This window comes from Urocampus carinirostris, chromosome 7, assembly GCF_059441175.1.
Source record: "Urocampus carinirostris isolate Australia breed hairy pipefish chromosome 7, RoL_Ucar_1.0, whole genome shotgun sequence".
In the NCBI taxonomy this organism is placed as follows: Eukaryota; Metazoa; Chordata; class Actinopteri; order Syngnathiformes; family Syngnathidae; genus Urocampus; species Urocampus carinirostris.
In genome coordinates, this window is record NC_142355.1 from 12,231,321 (window position 1) to 12,248,519 (window position 17,199).

At 38.6% G+C, this 17,199-nt stretch overlaps 1 protein-coding gene across 1 annotated transcript in view; it reads left to right on the forward strand.

Annotated features, from left to right (window-relative positions):
- Window positions 1-17,199, forward strand: part of LOC148362361 (F-actin-monooxygenase mical2b-like) — a 71,302-nt gene that overhangs the window by 29,044 nt on the left and 25,059 nt on the right. The window contains exons 11-25 of the mRNA XM_088340272.1: window positions 483-567; window positions 1,760-1,907; window positions 3,365-3,564; window positions 6,662-6,741; window positions 7,048-7,116; window positions 7,233-7,358; window positions 8,985-9,152; window positions 9,281-9,529; window positions 9,692-9,820; window positions 9,896-10,255; window positions 10,387-10,485; window positions 10,616-10,708; window positions 12,300-12,486; window positions 12,586-12,650; window positions 15,525-15,866. Coding sequence (XP_088196398.1) covers window positions 483-567; window positions 1,760-1,907; window positions 3,365-3,564; window positions 6,662-6,741; window positions 7,048-7,116; window positions 7,233-7,358; window positions 8,985-9,152; window positions 9,281-9,529; window positions 9,692-9,820; window positions 9,896-10,255; window positions 10,387-10,485; window positions 10,616-10,708; window positions 12,300-12,486; window positions 12,586-12,650; window positions 15,525-15,866 — 2,400 coding nt within the window. The remainder of the gene's footprint in view (window positions 1-482; window positions 568-1,759; window positions 1,908-3,364; window positions 3,565-6,661; window positions 6,742-7,047; window positions 7,117-7,232; window positions 7,359-8,984; window positions 9,153-9,280; window positions 9,530-9,691; window positions 9,821-9,895; window positions 10,256-10,386; window positions 10,486-10,615; window positions 10,709-12,299; window positions 12,487-12,585; window positions 12,651-15,524; window positions 15,867-17,199) is intronic.

Sequence of the window (17,199 nt, forward strand, 5' to 3'; positions counted from 1 at the left end):
TACTACATGGAATGATCGATGTGCCTTTTGATCAATTTTTCGAGTTCTGTCGTGTTGATGGTCTACGTGGTCACAGATATAAGTTACGGGTGCCTAGACCTACCAGCAACTTGCATGGAAACTTTATTTCTTTCAGGATACCAAAAATTTGGAATTTTTTGCCTGACCGGGTTATTAGTGCAAATACGGTGCAAACCTTTAAGCAAAGGTTGGCAGAAATAGATCTGTCAAATTTCCTTAGGGGAGGGGGCGTAAGGTGACCATATTTGGCCATGCTCACTCTCAGCATTAGTTTTTTCTTTGTGTCATGTTTTGATTAATGTATCCAACAATTACCTTCAATAAACATTTTATTTAATATCTGTGGACGCGCCAGTTGAGTCTTGTAAAACTAATCTATACTGACTGTCAGAGAAAAAAAATTCACATTTTTGTCACGTGACAATGGTAATTTAATAAAGGAATATATTTTTCCCTCCGAGGTACGGCACCTGTTCATTGACGGCAAACAGGACTCATGCCACCTTGAACGTCCCATAGGTAGACGTGTCATCCCATCTGGAGGAGGTAAGACGGGGATATCAAAAGATGTACTGAATTTCATTCTATTTATATGTATTAGCTGTTTTGACCAATATAGTTCCACATGTTCATGATTAAATGGGAAGAATAACAACCTATCAACTTCTACATAGTTAGAGCTTTCTCTGTCATTAGTGCAATAAGATTTTATTTTCTTTGCTATTTGAGAAATTCGAAAGTTTTACATATTCTGTAGAGGTCACTGTCAATATCAAACCTGTTTGGTTGAGTTTGTAGTTAAACCCCATTAACGAAATCAGCTTTAAACACTACATTGTTTATCCATCCACAATTTGCCTATATAGTGGATGACAAAGTGGATTATAGGGATGATGAAGAAGCAGAAAAGTCCAAAGCACGGCAGAAGAAATACAACTTAAGAGAAAGAAAACATGGTGTTGTTATTTGTGCTTAGTGCTGAAAAAAATCAAATTTGTTTAGGTCAGGGTTCTCCAACCTTTTTGAAACTGAAAGGTAGTTCTGGTCACTAATTAGCGCAAAGAGCTACCAGTTTGATATGCGTTTTTAAAATATCATGTTATTACTATGTTAGTTGTCATTATTAGAGCTTTGAATGGGGTCAGTCAACCGGTAAACATCATGCCAGTTACAAATCTTATTTTCTAGAAAATCACAGCGACACATAATATATTTTCAGCACCAATCTTCCTACCTCTCTCATTAATACACTTCCAACATAAATCGTCCTTGAGCAGTCCCATTCTGAAGTTTTTATAGAGGGAAATCATATTTATTGATATTGGATGCATTTATTTGTAACTTCCCCTACATAGTCCGCTGACATGGAAAGAATTCCCTTCGCTGTTTTCTCGTCTAAGGTACAGGATACGGGTCCTTTTCCTAAGCCCGTTTGATGTTACCACATAAGTTCTTATTTTTTTTCAGAGTCACATCTTTTACTGTCTGGAAGCTTTGTGTAGTATTTTTCTTGAATTGAAACAAATCTAAATTGTATTTTTATGTTAAGCAGAGGAGGTGATTTTCACCAGGCAGTGTCTAATTTGCAAATGACTTTTCTGGTGGATTTTTCAACTTCTTGGCAAAATTGAAAATTACATTTTTCTTAATCATGCTTCACTGTTTGGATGAAGCGACAACTGTCTTGTTTGCCTCAAAGACTACTTCTGTAATGTATATAACTTTTCTTGGGATACAGAGTCTGAGGTGCGTCCTGATAGGCTGTTGACATGGTGTCAGAAACAGACGAATGGCTATCGAGGAGTCCACGTCACCAACCTGACATCTTCTTGGTGGAATGGCCTTGCCTTCTGTGCCCTTATACATAAGCAGAGGCCTGAACTCATGTGAGAATTCACTCGCCGTCATCTCACTGTCTCATTATCATATTCATGATATTTAAACTGCTCATACTGTATATTCCAGACTATAAGGCCCACCTAGAAACCTAAATTTTGCCAGAACGGCGGATACAATTGAATATGCTTGCAGTAATTAGGAGTATGCGTTACCACATAAGGATTCACGATTTAGTGCCATATTTGAGCAATGTTTGTATAATGATTGATCAATAAACATCGACGATTTAAGTTGCAAAAAATGGTGTACATCTGGAATCAAACCCAAATAGTGGCGTTGAGTGCCAACACTTTACCACTAGATTCCAAGTGTTATAATTTATAAAGATAGGGCATTAAATGTTTTGTCATTATCACACTATTTTTACCCACAGTGCCCGGAACACTGATTTGCTAATGCACTCTGATAGGTCACAGACTCTCCACTTCCTTATCAACAAAATGTTAGAGAATAGAGAAAACAAAAAGTCCAGAAACTATACAGCCTCTTTTACGTGCGCATACATATCAAATCGAGAAGTTATTGACGCACAGGTGAAGAAGTGGAGGAACTGTTTAAAGGGATACCCAAATTCTAAAGCATACAATGTAAGTGTTTTTTGCATAATATGTCATTGGTGTATTCCAATTATTTTTAGAGATAATGCATTTAGTCTCTTCTTTACCTTCCTGAACTCTGACGTCATGTGAAGAACACCAGCACCCTAGCAAGCCAGTCACAATATTGGGTTACATGTTAGTTAGTTGGAAAGGTTTTTAGCATTCTAAGAAAAGTTTTGGTAGTTTTTGTGGATCATTGTGTCGCACGCGGGTGCAGCAATAGTAGAACAGATGATGAGCTGCCAAAATGGGGCGAACTGGCCAAAATAATACACAATGAGCTAACAGAGTCTACACCAGCCATGGCACGACTGGCTAGTTGGCTATTAAATAAGGCTAACCGGGACCAATTTACAGTAAAACTGGAGGCTTGCCGATCAAAAGCATGCAGTAGGCAGCCAGGATAACCTGGAGAAAACCACAACAGCGTCGGGGAAGCCAAGACTCCGCGATGACATACTGCAATTTTGGACAAAACTATTGGTGGCGATCTGCAGCTAAAATTCACTCATTTTGTGGACGATGGATCTGGCGTTGGTTAGGAACATGCTTGGGAGCGCTGGTCTGTGTGGTCGCCTTCTTAGCCTAGGCCCAACCGGCAGCTTTTTACTTTTGCTCCGTCGTTGTCGGCAGGCAGATCACCCGGGGAGATCCGGTGGTCTCTGTATATACCTCGGGATGTTGTGGATATTATTGTAGTTGTGAAAGGAGTCAAAGGGAAACGAATATATGATGAAAGACTATTTTTAGGGTGTGCACCTTTCAATCCACTTCAAAATACAGTATACTGAATTGCGCTCTTCTTTCCCCCCCAAACATGTCTGTGATTTTTTTTTTTTTATCAGTGACTATGATTCCCTTAATGAGGATGAAGTGGCATCTAACATTCAGTTGGCCTTTGATGTGGCTGAGCATCATCTTGGAATTCAACCAGTAACGACTGGACAAGAGATGGTCGCCAGGGCTGAACCAGATAAACTGCTGATGGTTTTATACTTATCCAAATTTCACGAAGCCTTCAGAAACCTGCCTGGAAACAGAAAAGGTCAGAGAAAAAAATACTTCAACACTAACATGCTTAATTTTGGTTTCTGTTGCAAATGTATTTTTTTCTTTTATGTTGATAAGAAAAAGGTTAACCAGGCAACATTAAGAGTTGTATAAACTAATATGAAAGTATTTTTGTGCTGTTCTCATTGAGGTAATTTTAATAGTGGGGAGATGATTAACTAGAATAAGCAATATTGATACTCAAAAGAAACATTCCTGCATGTTTAAGAGCTGTCACTCCCACAGCGCACTTGATTTATGGGACTGGTTCTTGGCAAGATCCTCAGACACCTGATAACACCAGATAAGTTTTTTCAGGTGTGTTTGCGAAACATACATTTATGATACATGGAGGATTGCCCCCCTAGAAGACCTGATTTAGGGATTCATGTTAAGTTGAGCTTTTTGTTTGAGTATTCTAAAATTCAGAGCAGCGCATCGAGGATATTTTATGAATATTTTTTCACAATCGTTATTATCAAGTTGTCTGAAATTTTCATGCATGAGCTTTCTTGGTTTATTTCAATATTCTAGCACAGGCGTCACCAACCTTTTTTAAGCTGAGGGCTACTCTTTGTCACTGATTTACGTGAAGCAATGCCAGTGGCTAATCGGTAAGAACGGGAAATTGTAAAATGGAGTTTGGGCTGGTTAGATGATAAAAAAAATTTTAACCTGTATCTGCTACTCGTGCGTTTATTCTCTTATCAGCTATTTGGCCACATTAAGCGCAAAATTTGAAGTTGGATTTGCCCACCAAGACTCTGTAGCAGTAAAATGAACACAGAACAGCATGAATGGGATGAGGGAGGTACAATGGAGGAGAGAAGGTTGGAGAGGAAAAAGCCAGGAAACGAAAAAGAAACGCGACTTATTTCACTCTTGCACTTTTTGCTCGTCATCTGTGTGTCCGGATTTTGTGCTGTGCTACTTGTTTGCAGAATTTAGCAGATAAAGACCTTCGCCGGGTAGCCAGCTCTTCACACTCATAAGCTTGTAGTGATGGGAATTCTCTCTTTTTCGAGAAGTGGCTCTATCGGCTCGGCTCAATAAAAAGAGCTGACGCTTTCAGCTCCTAAAAGCTTCTTCAGATTGTTTTTGTTGCCTCAATCCATACATCAAAAACAATGGAAAAAGAAACAGCAGAAGAAAAAAATTAAAGGGAAAAAACCCAAAACAATAATAAAGGAAAAAAAGGCTAGAAGACTCAAAAGAATAAAAAGAAAAGTAGGAAAAATGGTAGAAAATGAAGAAAAAAGCCCTCTCACAAAATAAGCTCCTCACAGATGCCTACCATGTCATTGGACCAGCATATAAGTTCGTGTTGATCCTTTCCCTGTACTCCGGTTGCTTGTGAACGGAGCTTCTCTGCTTCAAAATGTGTGAAAACCAGGCTAAGAAGCTCACTGTCTTCATGCTAATGTACACTGAAAAGGAAATTCTCATGACTAGAGACAATGACATTGTCATTGACAAAGTTGCAGTGATCAGTGCTTTGCTTAGGAGGATGTTATGTTTTAAGTAGCCTCCTTAAAATGTGTGTCTTCAAGCTACTTCTGAAGAGTTTAGTGTAAAGCCTAACAATCTGTTGGAAGGCAATTTTGATTTCAAATGACCGATACTGTACATAAGTTGAGAGAGGTTTTCATCTATATCAGAATCTTTATATATGTTCTTGAATTAAATTTGTAAAGTGTTTTTGTTAGATAGATAGATAGATAGAAAGATACTTTATTCATCCCCGCAGGGAAATTCACACTTCCAGCAGTATCCGTGTGTTGAAAAATAATAAAATAAAATAAAAGATATAGAATACAAAAATACCCAATACAACGTGTTGATATATAGTATTTAAATTGTGCTACGGACAATACACTGTAATAAAAATAGGGTAATATGCAATTGTGGGGTTGGGTTTAATGTGGGATTTTACTCCCCTGGGTGCAGTTAAAGAGCCTAATGGCATGAGGAAGAAATGATCTGTCTGTCCGTGGAACAAGACTGTGACAGCAGTCTGTCGCTGAAGCTGCTCTTCCGTTTGGAGACGATGTTCTGTAGTGGATGTAATGAATTGTCCATGATTGACCGCAGCTTGTTCAGTACCCGTCTCTCAGCTCCAGTTGTCAGGCTGTCCAGCTCTGTGACCAGAACAGAGCCCGCCTTCCTCGCCAGTTAACATGTTACTGAATTTATTACCAGTAAAAGTTTTTCATAAGAGCTCAGATTCAGATTCAGATCTACTTTATTGTCATTCTAGTACACGTGTATACAGAACGAAATGTCGATACATCTGACCCGCACAGTTTCCTCGATTGTACAGATAGAAGTAAAAGTTGTATTGTATTATGGCTACGTATAGTATTTTACCATAGTGCCGATAGTGCAAGAGGAGAAGCTAACCAGATGTGCAAAATGGGCATTCAGGTTATCAAGTCAGGTAAACAGTAACAGTAACACTGTAACAATAACGCTGTAAGTACAATAGTGCAGAGAGCAAATGTGCAAGGAGTGGCAAGCTATAAAGAACTGCCAGTAGTGCAAAAAGTCAGATTAGCAGCCGTTTAGATTTAGGTTAACTATATGTTAGATTGACCATTTAACAGTCTAATGGCCAGGGGGACTAGACTACTAGCTCGCTGCTGTTCCATTTATTCAAATTCCACCTTTATAGCTAAGTGGGCAAGCATTGGGTAGAAAACACCCGGTCTGAAAAAGGGGCCCTGGAGTGAAGGCATACCATTTTGATATTCATGTCTAAAATTACAAGTTGTTTTATTACTATGTTGTTACTATAGTATTACAGGTTTTAGTTATTAGTTAAAATCGATTTTACGAGACAATTGTAATGACCCATTACTGGTAAGCTATTTTCGGAACCTAATCAGGTGTTTGTTTTTAGGGGGCTACTGGATCCTTACGGGTACAGAATTGGATACCACTCTCTTCTTTATTATTTGTTTGTATAATTTATGTTTTTTTCCTGCCTTTTATTCCCCTGGAATATATGTATTCCACATAGCATGAAATGATACATATCAAATTAAAGATTAACCCTGTTGGAAGTGTTATAATAACACACTGTGCCTTTACAGGAGCAAAGGAAAGAAATGAGAACAGTGAAAGACGATCAGCAAAATGCACCCTAAGCCAGCCAAGGAAAAGGATTACTAAGGTTGTAAAACTTTCTTCTCAGTGAACTTTTTACATTTCTGGGTAACTTCTACTCTGCCTTTTTCTCAAGGTGAAACGATCGATACCTCTTTCAATCTCATCATAAATTTGTCCTTTCCTAAGAGCAGCATCATTACTATTCTGCCATTTAGTGAGATTTGCCAAAGCCTTGTCAATGGATTAATATATTTGACATTTTCCAAAATTTTAGTTTAAAATTTAGTGCCTGAAGATTCAAAGACAATGCAAAATGAGTGCATTCGGGCTTCATCTTAACCATAAAAAGAACATATGCTTTCCTTTGCAGGATTATAAAAAATTGGAGGAGGATTCTGCAAATAAGAGGCGACGGAAGGGTAACAGCTACCTCACAGAGGTTTGTAGATTTATTACTCACATTAAAGAGTCAGCTTCCATTCTCCTCATTTTATTTCTTTTTCACGTTTTTTCACTTCCTTGATCACGGTCCTTGGGTCTTGCAATCGTCATCAGTTATCCTGTCATAGTGCGCCATCTGGGGGTGAAGATGGAAAACTGCAGGAGAACAAGGTCCGATACATGGCAACGCAGCTGCAGGCCAAATTTGAGGAGAATTCTGCAGATAAGATGCATGACAAGGTCTGGTATGAAAAGCTAGTAAATGTTGCAACATTTGAGCATTTTACTCTGACTGAAGTCAATGGAGTATGCATCTATTAAGTTTTTTTGTCCGTCGTTTCTGAATAGTACAGCAGCGTCGGGCACGTTACTGGGGAAAAAAAGGGATTAGTTACTTTTTAAATGAAGTAACTAATTGTGTAAATGACTAAGTTAGCAAAGGAGCAGTTGCCTAATTGGTAAGCTTTGTGATTAATGATCTGCTTTTAAAAGGTATGTTGTTACAGCAGTTAAGTTACAAAATGTAACCAATAACACTTTACAGTAGTTGTTGCAGACAAAAGTGATTGAGGCCTTGGAACACATTTCTTTGTAAAGCACCACTCCCACATCTTAGTAGTATTAATAATCGTGTTGGCCGTGAGCTTTTTGCTACAGGTAAAAAATAAAAAGCCTGGCGAAAGTTGATAAGAACAAATGAGACTCCATAATTTACATTTTCTGTATTGCTTTTTAGCTCTCTTTGGTTGCACAAAACTGTACAGCGAAATCTAGTGGTCAGAAAAAAAATACTGTCTCTTAAATTTTCAAGTCATGGATCAGATTAGGTGGTCCGTGTGGCCCTTTGAGACGTTTTGTGATTAAGAGCTATACAAATGTTTGAATTCCTTGACACATTTACTTTAATACAATTGTCTCTTGACTGAGTCACCAAACATAAATTTTAGAGAAAAGCAATCAATGTTTTATGTAACAAAAATCAGGGTTCTCTATTCCAGGATCTCAGTGACTGGTACTCTGAACAATTTAGATGCATCTGTACTTTTTCAAAGCTGGTTATAAAGTTCTCTGGACCGTGATCATGTCTCTTCAGAACTAGTTTATAAACTGATTATATGATACGGGTAGATTAAGAATGGGGGGGGGGAGTCATCTTGGTTTCTAGCCCTCAAAGCTCTTCATCACTGTACCGTTATCATCTCGAGTTTAACGCTGGAAAACCCAAGAACCCTTTCCTTCTTTGGACCATGTCTCCAGTTTTAAAGGACCTGTTTTTTGTTACTAATATCAGACTTTGTTTTAGTTGTTAAATCATTTCTGGTTATAGTGTAATGGTATTTACTGCACTTAACAAGCCTGGCTGTAAAGTACACCTAAAATGTATTTGTGAATATCGATGTGTGTTTGTGCGTGTGTGCGTAACTGTTCTCACAGCTGTGTAATCGCGACCGTAAAAGCTCTGCATCACACTCAAACCTTCATTCAGGGACAAACATTCCAGCAAGAAATCTCAAGGACTCACACCCATTTTGACATTCAATGACCAACACTGTTTTTATTAGTTTGATTATTAATCTGCTTGAAATAACACTGGCAAAAGGCTGCTGGACTGTTATCATTGGAAATTCATAATTATTGATGCACTCATCTCTGGACAGAATTGAAAAATTACTAAATGAATGACATTTTCGTCCAGATAATTGTTTAATGTAAGCGTGTTTTCCAACATACACTTGTTTTGCTTTACAAACTATACGTTCAGACTGATTAATTAAATAAAAAATCATAAAACAGTTCATAGTTTTTTAAAGAAGACAGTTTACTTTCTCTGTCCCTCATTTCCTTTCCTATTCCTCCTATAATCAGCCTGACGATGACATACCCAGTCCATCCATTTCTCCACCTCTTTCACCCTGCTCTACCCCATTTCCTCTTTCAAATGAGTGGGAGGAGGAAGGCGAAAATCCCCGCTTTGCAAAGCCCAAGGATGAGCCCCTTCCTCCTCCTCTGCGACCCGTACAACCTAAATGGCAGGTATGCGCCTCCCATTCTATTTCTTGTGGTTATCACACATGACGGCTCGGTTTTTTTGTGATTACATATGGAGTTATCAATTATTGATTTGCTCGTGATTCCCTGTGTTTTTGTTTCCAAATTCTCAGCCTTCCATCTACCTTCGTTTACTGGAAAATCCTGCTCCTAACAGTTGTCTCAGTTCCCCCATTTCATCTTACTCTGTAAGCGGCAGGCGCTCTCCTTCACCGGTGAATTTCAATAGTCCATTGCGATCGCAGAGTCCTGAGCTACAGTGCTCAGGAAGCCTCTCGTCTGTTGATAAATCCAGTAAAACTGTTTCTGCTCTTTTGGACTGTAATCTTTCTTCTCAAAGATCAGAGGACAAAATACAACAGGTGAAAATGTTCAAATTTATATAATTTAATGCTAAAAACCATGTTATCCTGTTAGAAATAAATATAAAACATGTTAACAATATAACTATAATAATTATATTATAACGTTTCTTAAATGCATTTTTGCTCTTGTTCATTTCTCGTTATTCGTTCACTTTGCAGAGAAAAACTGAGTCATCTGCGAGACAGTTTGCACAAAAGACTATAAAGGAAAGAGCTGTCCTTCTTTCATCCTTGTTAACAGGCACCGATAAACCTACCACTTCTTTTTCCTCTGTTCCTCGAGAACAGGTTCTGCTCATCGTGTTCTGTTGATCTTTTGCTCTCCTTATACTGCTTCAACTTTAATCTTATACTCTTTTCCAGGATCAACCTTCTATATCTGTCCTTCCAATACCTCCACCTAAAAGTATCCAAAGCCCTACTGTGGTTTATCCTGTTCCAGACCCCACTGCCCACTCTGGCTTCCTTAACACACTTCCCCAAAATCACAAAAAAGAATCCTCTCCCCCCTCGATTCCTACAGACTCTGGAATTTCGCAGCACCTGCATTCCTTGTCTAGTGACAGCATTGAAATATTTAGTTGTAACTCAAACCAGGATGGAGATTTTGCACAATTAAAGGAACATACAGGAATGGAAAACAACCTTCAGAGCATTCTTGGAACTCCAAAAATAAGCAAAGTTTTTCATGAGTCACCAGAAGGCCACAAATGTAACGTAAAGGTAAAAGATGTGTGCCAGTAGCCTGTCATTATACGAGCGTGCATGCCATGGAACAATGTAGTGCATGCCGATTGTGTAAACAATATTTCCAAATAAAAGACATTGTTTTAATAATTTGCAAAATCTCATAGAATGGAACTAATGGTCTCGAAGACGCTAAAGGAATAATTCGAAAATCAGTCATTCGTTCTGACAGTTGTCCAACTGGTCCGCCAAGCTACAGTAAAGAGGTACCATTTAATAACCTAATCCTAAATTTACGTTTGTTAATGGGATTTTGTCGTCTTTTTCCTTGAACGTTTTTGTGAATGTTCTTCAACTTTCTCTTGTCCTTGCATTTTCTGTTGATGTCAACATTAGCGTACAGTTGGAAAGGTGTCATCAACCATAGATGCTAAAGCCCAAATGTTAGCCATCCTCTATGAGACAGATCACAGGCCCAATGCTGTTATGGTAAGATATGTGTTTTGATATTATTTGGATATAAATAACAAATTTACAGCTTCTTCTGTTCTTAAACTACTGAATTTGTAGAATGCAAACAATAACAAGTCATTACCCATTGCGCATGCTTTAACATATAAATAAACCAAGTATTGAATCTGCTTGGACCAAAACTTATTTTTCAGGTGTCTTCTAATCACCGCATACTAACATACCTGCATCATCCTCACATAAAATGGCTGATGTCCTGGCCTTATCAGCAATCTAGACATACATCCTGTCCGCAAAATTAAGGGTGTTCCAATTAATCCTGCTATAATGATTCAGTTACAAGATGTTCAGTTGCACACTAAATTGCATTTTGATGCAATTTGAACTCTTTTTAAGGGGGGGTAGGCCATTTACAGACGTGAAGGTGTACACGTCTCTGAAGACGCCTAACTCAAGTCCGATTTCATTAGAACCACTCATTGCACACAGAATCTTATTGTAAAGTGACTTATATTTTGCACTTCATCTAGGACCTTCTGGGAACAAAACATAAAACAATCTTAGTAACCGCTGCAAACTCCAACCACAATAAGAAAAGAAGTTGAATGAATGCAGCAGCATTATGTAAGGACAATATTTTGTGGCATGTTGGTGTATGTCAGCTAAGTCCTGTTTTCCATCTTTTCTTCTTTTCCTCCTTGCACACTGAATTCCTCACTCCCTCCCCTCATTCCCTTTTTTTACTATTTACCTTACTCTGTCCTTCCATTCCTGCTACCTCACTTGCTTCCTTCCTCGTTATTTCCCCTTAAATTCCTAATCATTGATTCAGCACAGTGTTCTCGTTTGCACGCGTCCCTGCGTCCTAGACGCATCATTTTTGCTGGGGACGCATAGTCTCAAATCAACGTGCGTCCCCGGGACCCAACTTTTTGGCCCCAAAATTGTCATTATTAGCTGATTCCTTTTTTGTAACAAAGATTTACTGCACTCCAAACTTTTCGTCAGGCAGATACGCCATTGTTGTTTGGGTCTCGCGGTTCGAGTTTTCGTCTGCACGCCGATCTCGGCCAACGAGATCTCGTTGCTTCGAGATTAAGTCATTGTTGTGGTGCTTGTCGTCGACGAAGGTTAAGTATGCCTCCGAAAAAACAGTATTAGGTGAAAATCAACACAAAATTGGTCATTTCTTCAGTGTCGGTAATAAGTCGAAACATAATGCAGAAAGTGATAACAATGGCAATAATTCCGGCACAAAAAAACGGCGGAGAAATTCATACCTGTCAACCTGTTTGTTTTTGCCGTACAAAGTACGTTTATTATGCATTTTAAGACATGTACGACGTACATGAAAATCTGTACGGAAAAACGAAAATTTGTCAATTATGGGTACCATCCAGGATACACAGACTATCACGAAACGGCAAATCAATCAAGTCACTTGTTCGAGTTGTGTAGTGAAAGGAAGCCCGTCTTTTTTTAGAGAACTGGCTTTTTTTGGCTCAACTCATTAATGAGAGCCGGCTCTCAAACGGCTCACTTGCTTTGATGAAGTTTTGTCCCAACAGTCGTTCAAATCTTGCCCTTCCATGCCTTTTGCTTTACTCAGTGTGTAGGACGAAAGGAATTGCACTTTGGACTGGGTGGAAGCGACATCTGCCACTTCTGCTCCAAGCGGGTATACGTAATGGAGAGACTGAGCGCTGAAGGTTACTTCTTCCACCGAGAGTGTTTCCGCTGTGACGTTTGCAACTGCACCCTACGACTGGGCGGCCATGCTTACAACTCATATGAGGGTATGCTTGAGTTGAGTCAATGTCAATATGTACGATTGAATTATGAAACTATTGCGTGTTTTGGAAAATACTTATTTATACTTACTTGTATCCCTTCAGCAAAGTTCTACTGTAAGACGCATTATGCCCAATACCTTTCCAGTGCACATTACAGGAAAAGAAAGGTAAAACAACTTCTAAAAACATACATCCACAATAGATCTATAGAAATTAACACGTAGCTCAAAAACACAAATCTAAGTCCAAAAAGCAGATTTTTTTTTTTTTTTTTTTTACAAATCCTCGAATTTGGGAATTTCACCTGAAAACTTTTTGTGTATCATACTTCTATTTTGAGTAAAATCTAAGATCTATTTTAAGCCGTGACACTGAAGAAAACTTGGGCAATGCAGGGGCCACACACCCTGATCCCTCTACACTGTCCACTTACCGGGTTCTCTACTCATAATTACTACTATACTCAAATTTAAATGAGAAACACTGCATTGTCCCTTTGATTATGGAATTATTTATAATGGATCAATTTTTATTACCATAAAAATAATTTATTTTTTTATCTTTTTTGGGGGAATTTTAAAATATAATATTTGAAAACAATATAATTAGTTTATTCATACCTCACTCAGACCCTAGCTCCATCAGCCCCTTGGCAAATTGAGTTTGAGACCTCTAAATTAGAGAAATGTAGCATTTCTATTCAACAGGGTTTGAAAATGCTAGAATTTTAATGTAGTTTTCAAGGGTTGAAAAGTGTTTCAAATTAAAAACTGACAATTGTTGCAATGTTGTTCTACAAGTCTGCTTCCAAATGACCCTGACACTGCTCTCTGGTGGTTTGGCTTTGGCATTGCATTTCTTCTTCCCTCGTGATTAGGGGCAGCTGGCATTTGTTTGTATGGCATTGTCCCGTAAAGCACCATCGCCCCATACATGCCCAAGAGGACACGTGCATGCTATATCTGAACAGGGCACTATGAAATGTGTACTGGACTGTCTCAGAAAATTAGAATATTTTGATAAAGTTCTTTATTTTCTGTAATGTAATTAAAAAAACAAAAATGTCATACATTCTGGATTCATTACACATCAACTGAACTATTTCAAGCCTTTTATTATTTGAATATTGCTGATTTTGGCTTACAGCTGAAAAAAACTCAAAAATCCTATCTCAAAATATTAGAATACTTCCTCAGACCAAGTAAAAAAATAATTTTATAACAGCAAAACTAAATCAAACATTTGAAAATGTTCATTGATGCACTCAGTACTTGGTTGGGAATCCTTTTGCACGGATTACTGCATCAATCCGGCGTGGCATGGAGGCAATCAGCCTGTGGCATTGCTGAGGTGTTATTGATGCCCAGGATGCTTCGATAGCGGCCTTCAGCTCATTTGCATTTGTAGGTCTGGTGTCTTTCATCTTCTTCTTAACTATACCCCACAAATTCTCGATGGGGTTCAGGTCAGGGGAATTAGCGGGCCAATCAAGGACAGTGATGCCATGGTCAGTGCACCAGTTACTGGTGGTTTTGGCACTGTGGGCAGGTGCCAGATCATGCTGGAAAATGTAATCCTCATCTCCATAGAGCTTTTCAGCAGATGGAAGCATGTAGTGCTCTAAAATCTCTTGGTACACAGTTGCATTTACTCTGGACTTGATGAAACACAGTGGACCAACACCAGCAGCTGACATGGCTCCCCAAACCATTGCTGACTGTGGGAACTTCACACTGGATTTCAAGCAACTTGGATTTTGCTCCTCTCCAGCCTTTCTCCAGACTCTGGCGCCTTGACTTCCAAATGAAATGCAAAACTTGCTTTCGTCTGAAAAGAGGACTTTGGACCACTCTGCAACTGTCCAGTGCTTCTTCTCCATAGCCCAAGTCAGACGCTTCTTCCGTTGTCTTGAGTTCAGAAGTGGCTTGACCATGGGAATACGGCTATTGTAGCCCATTTCCCGGACACGTCTGTGAACTGTGGCTTTTGATACTTGGACTCCAGACAGCGGCTCTTCTTCACAATTTTGTTAAGGCTGCGGTCATCTCTCTTGGTTGTGCAGCGTTTCCGGCCACATTTTTCCCTTCCAACCGACTTTTTGTGGATATGCTTTGAAACTGCACTCTGTGAACAGCCTGCTCTTTGAGAAATGTCTTTTTGTGTCTTACCCTCCATCAGGAGGGTATCAATGATGGTCCTCTGGACAGCAGTCAGATCAGCAGTCTTCCCCATACTTTTTAGTTTACTGAACCAAGCTGAGTGTTTTTAAGGCTCAGGAAACCCTCGCAAGGTGTTTCGAGTTAATTAGATGATTCAGGTGATTAGTTGAATAGCCTACTTGTATACTTTTTCATGATATTCTAATATTTTGAGATAGGATTTTTGAGTTTTCTTAAGCTGTAAGCCAAATTCAGCAATAATAAAATAATAAAAGGCTTGAAATAGTTCAGTTGATGTGTAATGAATCCAGAATGTATGACATTTTTGTTTTTTTAATTGCATTACAGAAAATAAAGAACTTTATCACAATATTCTAAATTTCTGAGACAGTCCAGTATATTTGCAAGGATTTTGTATCAATTATGCACATTTATTATGGGCCATGCAAACAAATAAAGATTTTCCAGTGGTAAATTGTATCTGGAAGAGTTTCCTGCAACAGAAAATCTAAGCAACATATTCCTGTCATTTTACCCAACACGCGGGATTTTTTTTCAGAGTTTTCTAAAAGATGTTTACACAAAAACTGTTCGAATCCACAATATATTATCAATTTACTCAAGATCTAAAAATGATATGTATTGATGAATGCACAGACAAAATTAAAAATCCCATTGGTTAATAGCAGATATATTCATGGATCTGCAAAATCTGTGGTTCACATTTGGATTTCTTCTGTTAATGCTACTGCAGAAATTGAAAAACTGACTTTGAAAGTCCTTAAGTGTTTGCATTTGTACATGAAAAATGTGTATATTCCCTAATTCAAGCACTGATAAAAATACAAAGTTCGGCATTCACATGGTATTTGTTTTGTGCAGGATGACCACAATCGTGTCACAGCCATGGTGCTTGACAAGGAGAGAATCGCAGTGACAAGCGGCATTCAGACGCAAACTCAAGGTACCCTGGTTTTCTTGCTTTGGCGAGGCCTGAGTTGGCCCACGCATGCCAGCAGAGCTCTGTGTGAGATACCTGGACGTCTTTTGGGCAGTGTGCGTGAGTCTTTTCGAGCTGTGAGCACCCATGCCAGAAACTACACAAATGACTATATGTTCCTCTATGAGTTACTGAGCATGGGCGGTTCGCTGCTCTCTGTATTGCACGAGGTGCTTGGACAGATCAGCCAGGAGTCTCAGCTAGCTCGGCAGCAGTTTATTGCCGTTTAGCTCACATAACAAACTAAGGGAATAGTTAAAGGGACAGTGTGTATCATTTAGCGCCCCCTCGTGTTAAAAAAAAAACATGATTTATAAAAACAGCATTTATTTAAATTATAATCAAAATTAAATGTTTACAAACATATATTTTTTTAACCACTTTGGCTCTTTCAACATGTTTTGTTACCAACCGCGGTATTACACCATACCGCAACATCCGGTGATCAAAAGATACACACTGTCCCTTTAAAGACTTTGTCTCAGAGCTTTCCATTCAAGCTCTATACATGCGGTGTTGTTTGGGCTTGTCTTGAATGTTGACATTCCAAATGCTGTTTTGGATACAACTTTGAAGGCCAGGATTATTTGTAAGAATCACATGCCAAGATTCTACGTTTTCAATTTCAACTATTCTTTTACCTCCAAAGTCCATTCCGAAGTAGCACACTTATGCTGTGCATATGTGGCAATGAGCTGAACGCACGTGTGGTGAAAATGTGCTTGTCGCTGTTTTATTTATAAAACTCACTAAATGTAAAAGATGACTAATGATATGTGCAACTGAGTAGCAATGCCTAGTAGAGCCCAAGTACATATTGATTTAATTGTAATTTGCAGAGGTGGGCATTACGTAAAAATTGACAAATGGGTCATAAATGTTACACTCATGTTTGCTTGATGGTTAGCCAAAAATATGAAAATTAAACTATTTTCGGATTTTTTTTATTTTTTGCTATCGATATTTATCGGCACTGAACATTAACTCTTTCCTGATAATGAAAACACCAACAGTACTTTTAGCTCACCAACGTGTAAAGATTTGGGGACCAGACAGTTACTTTTCGCCCGTTTAGTAAAGCACTTATATTACTACTAGGTTAATAAAAGATGCCCCATATATGACATGCTTTAAACAGCAGGCTAAATCAATCCCTTAGTTATTACGGTTATTGCGTACCAGAACCTTCTGCTAATTAGCCTTTATAAAAGCCCCTAAGGGTCAAACTTACCTCGAGACAACATCCTTACCGACTGAGAGTATATTACTTCAACAAAATAAGTACTATGGATTTACAAAAAAAAAATCACAGAAAACAGAAATGCGGTTGAATGGTCTTGTCATTTTAACAAAGGTACAAAGACATTGGAAGGCTTCTCCTTTCAGGGTAAGAGTGTTTTAGAGAGCGGCTGGCAGCTGCATGCTAGCATCAGTAGCCTCAGATTGAGCCAGGTCTCCGCGATGATTAAAATGGAATTTTTCCGAATGTAGCGGTTTATCACGAGTTGTAGCTCCAGGTCATCCGTTTCATAGGTAATGAATGTAGCCTTGGTGAAA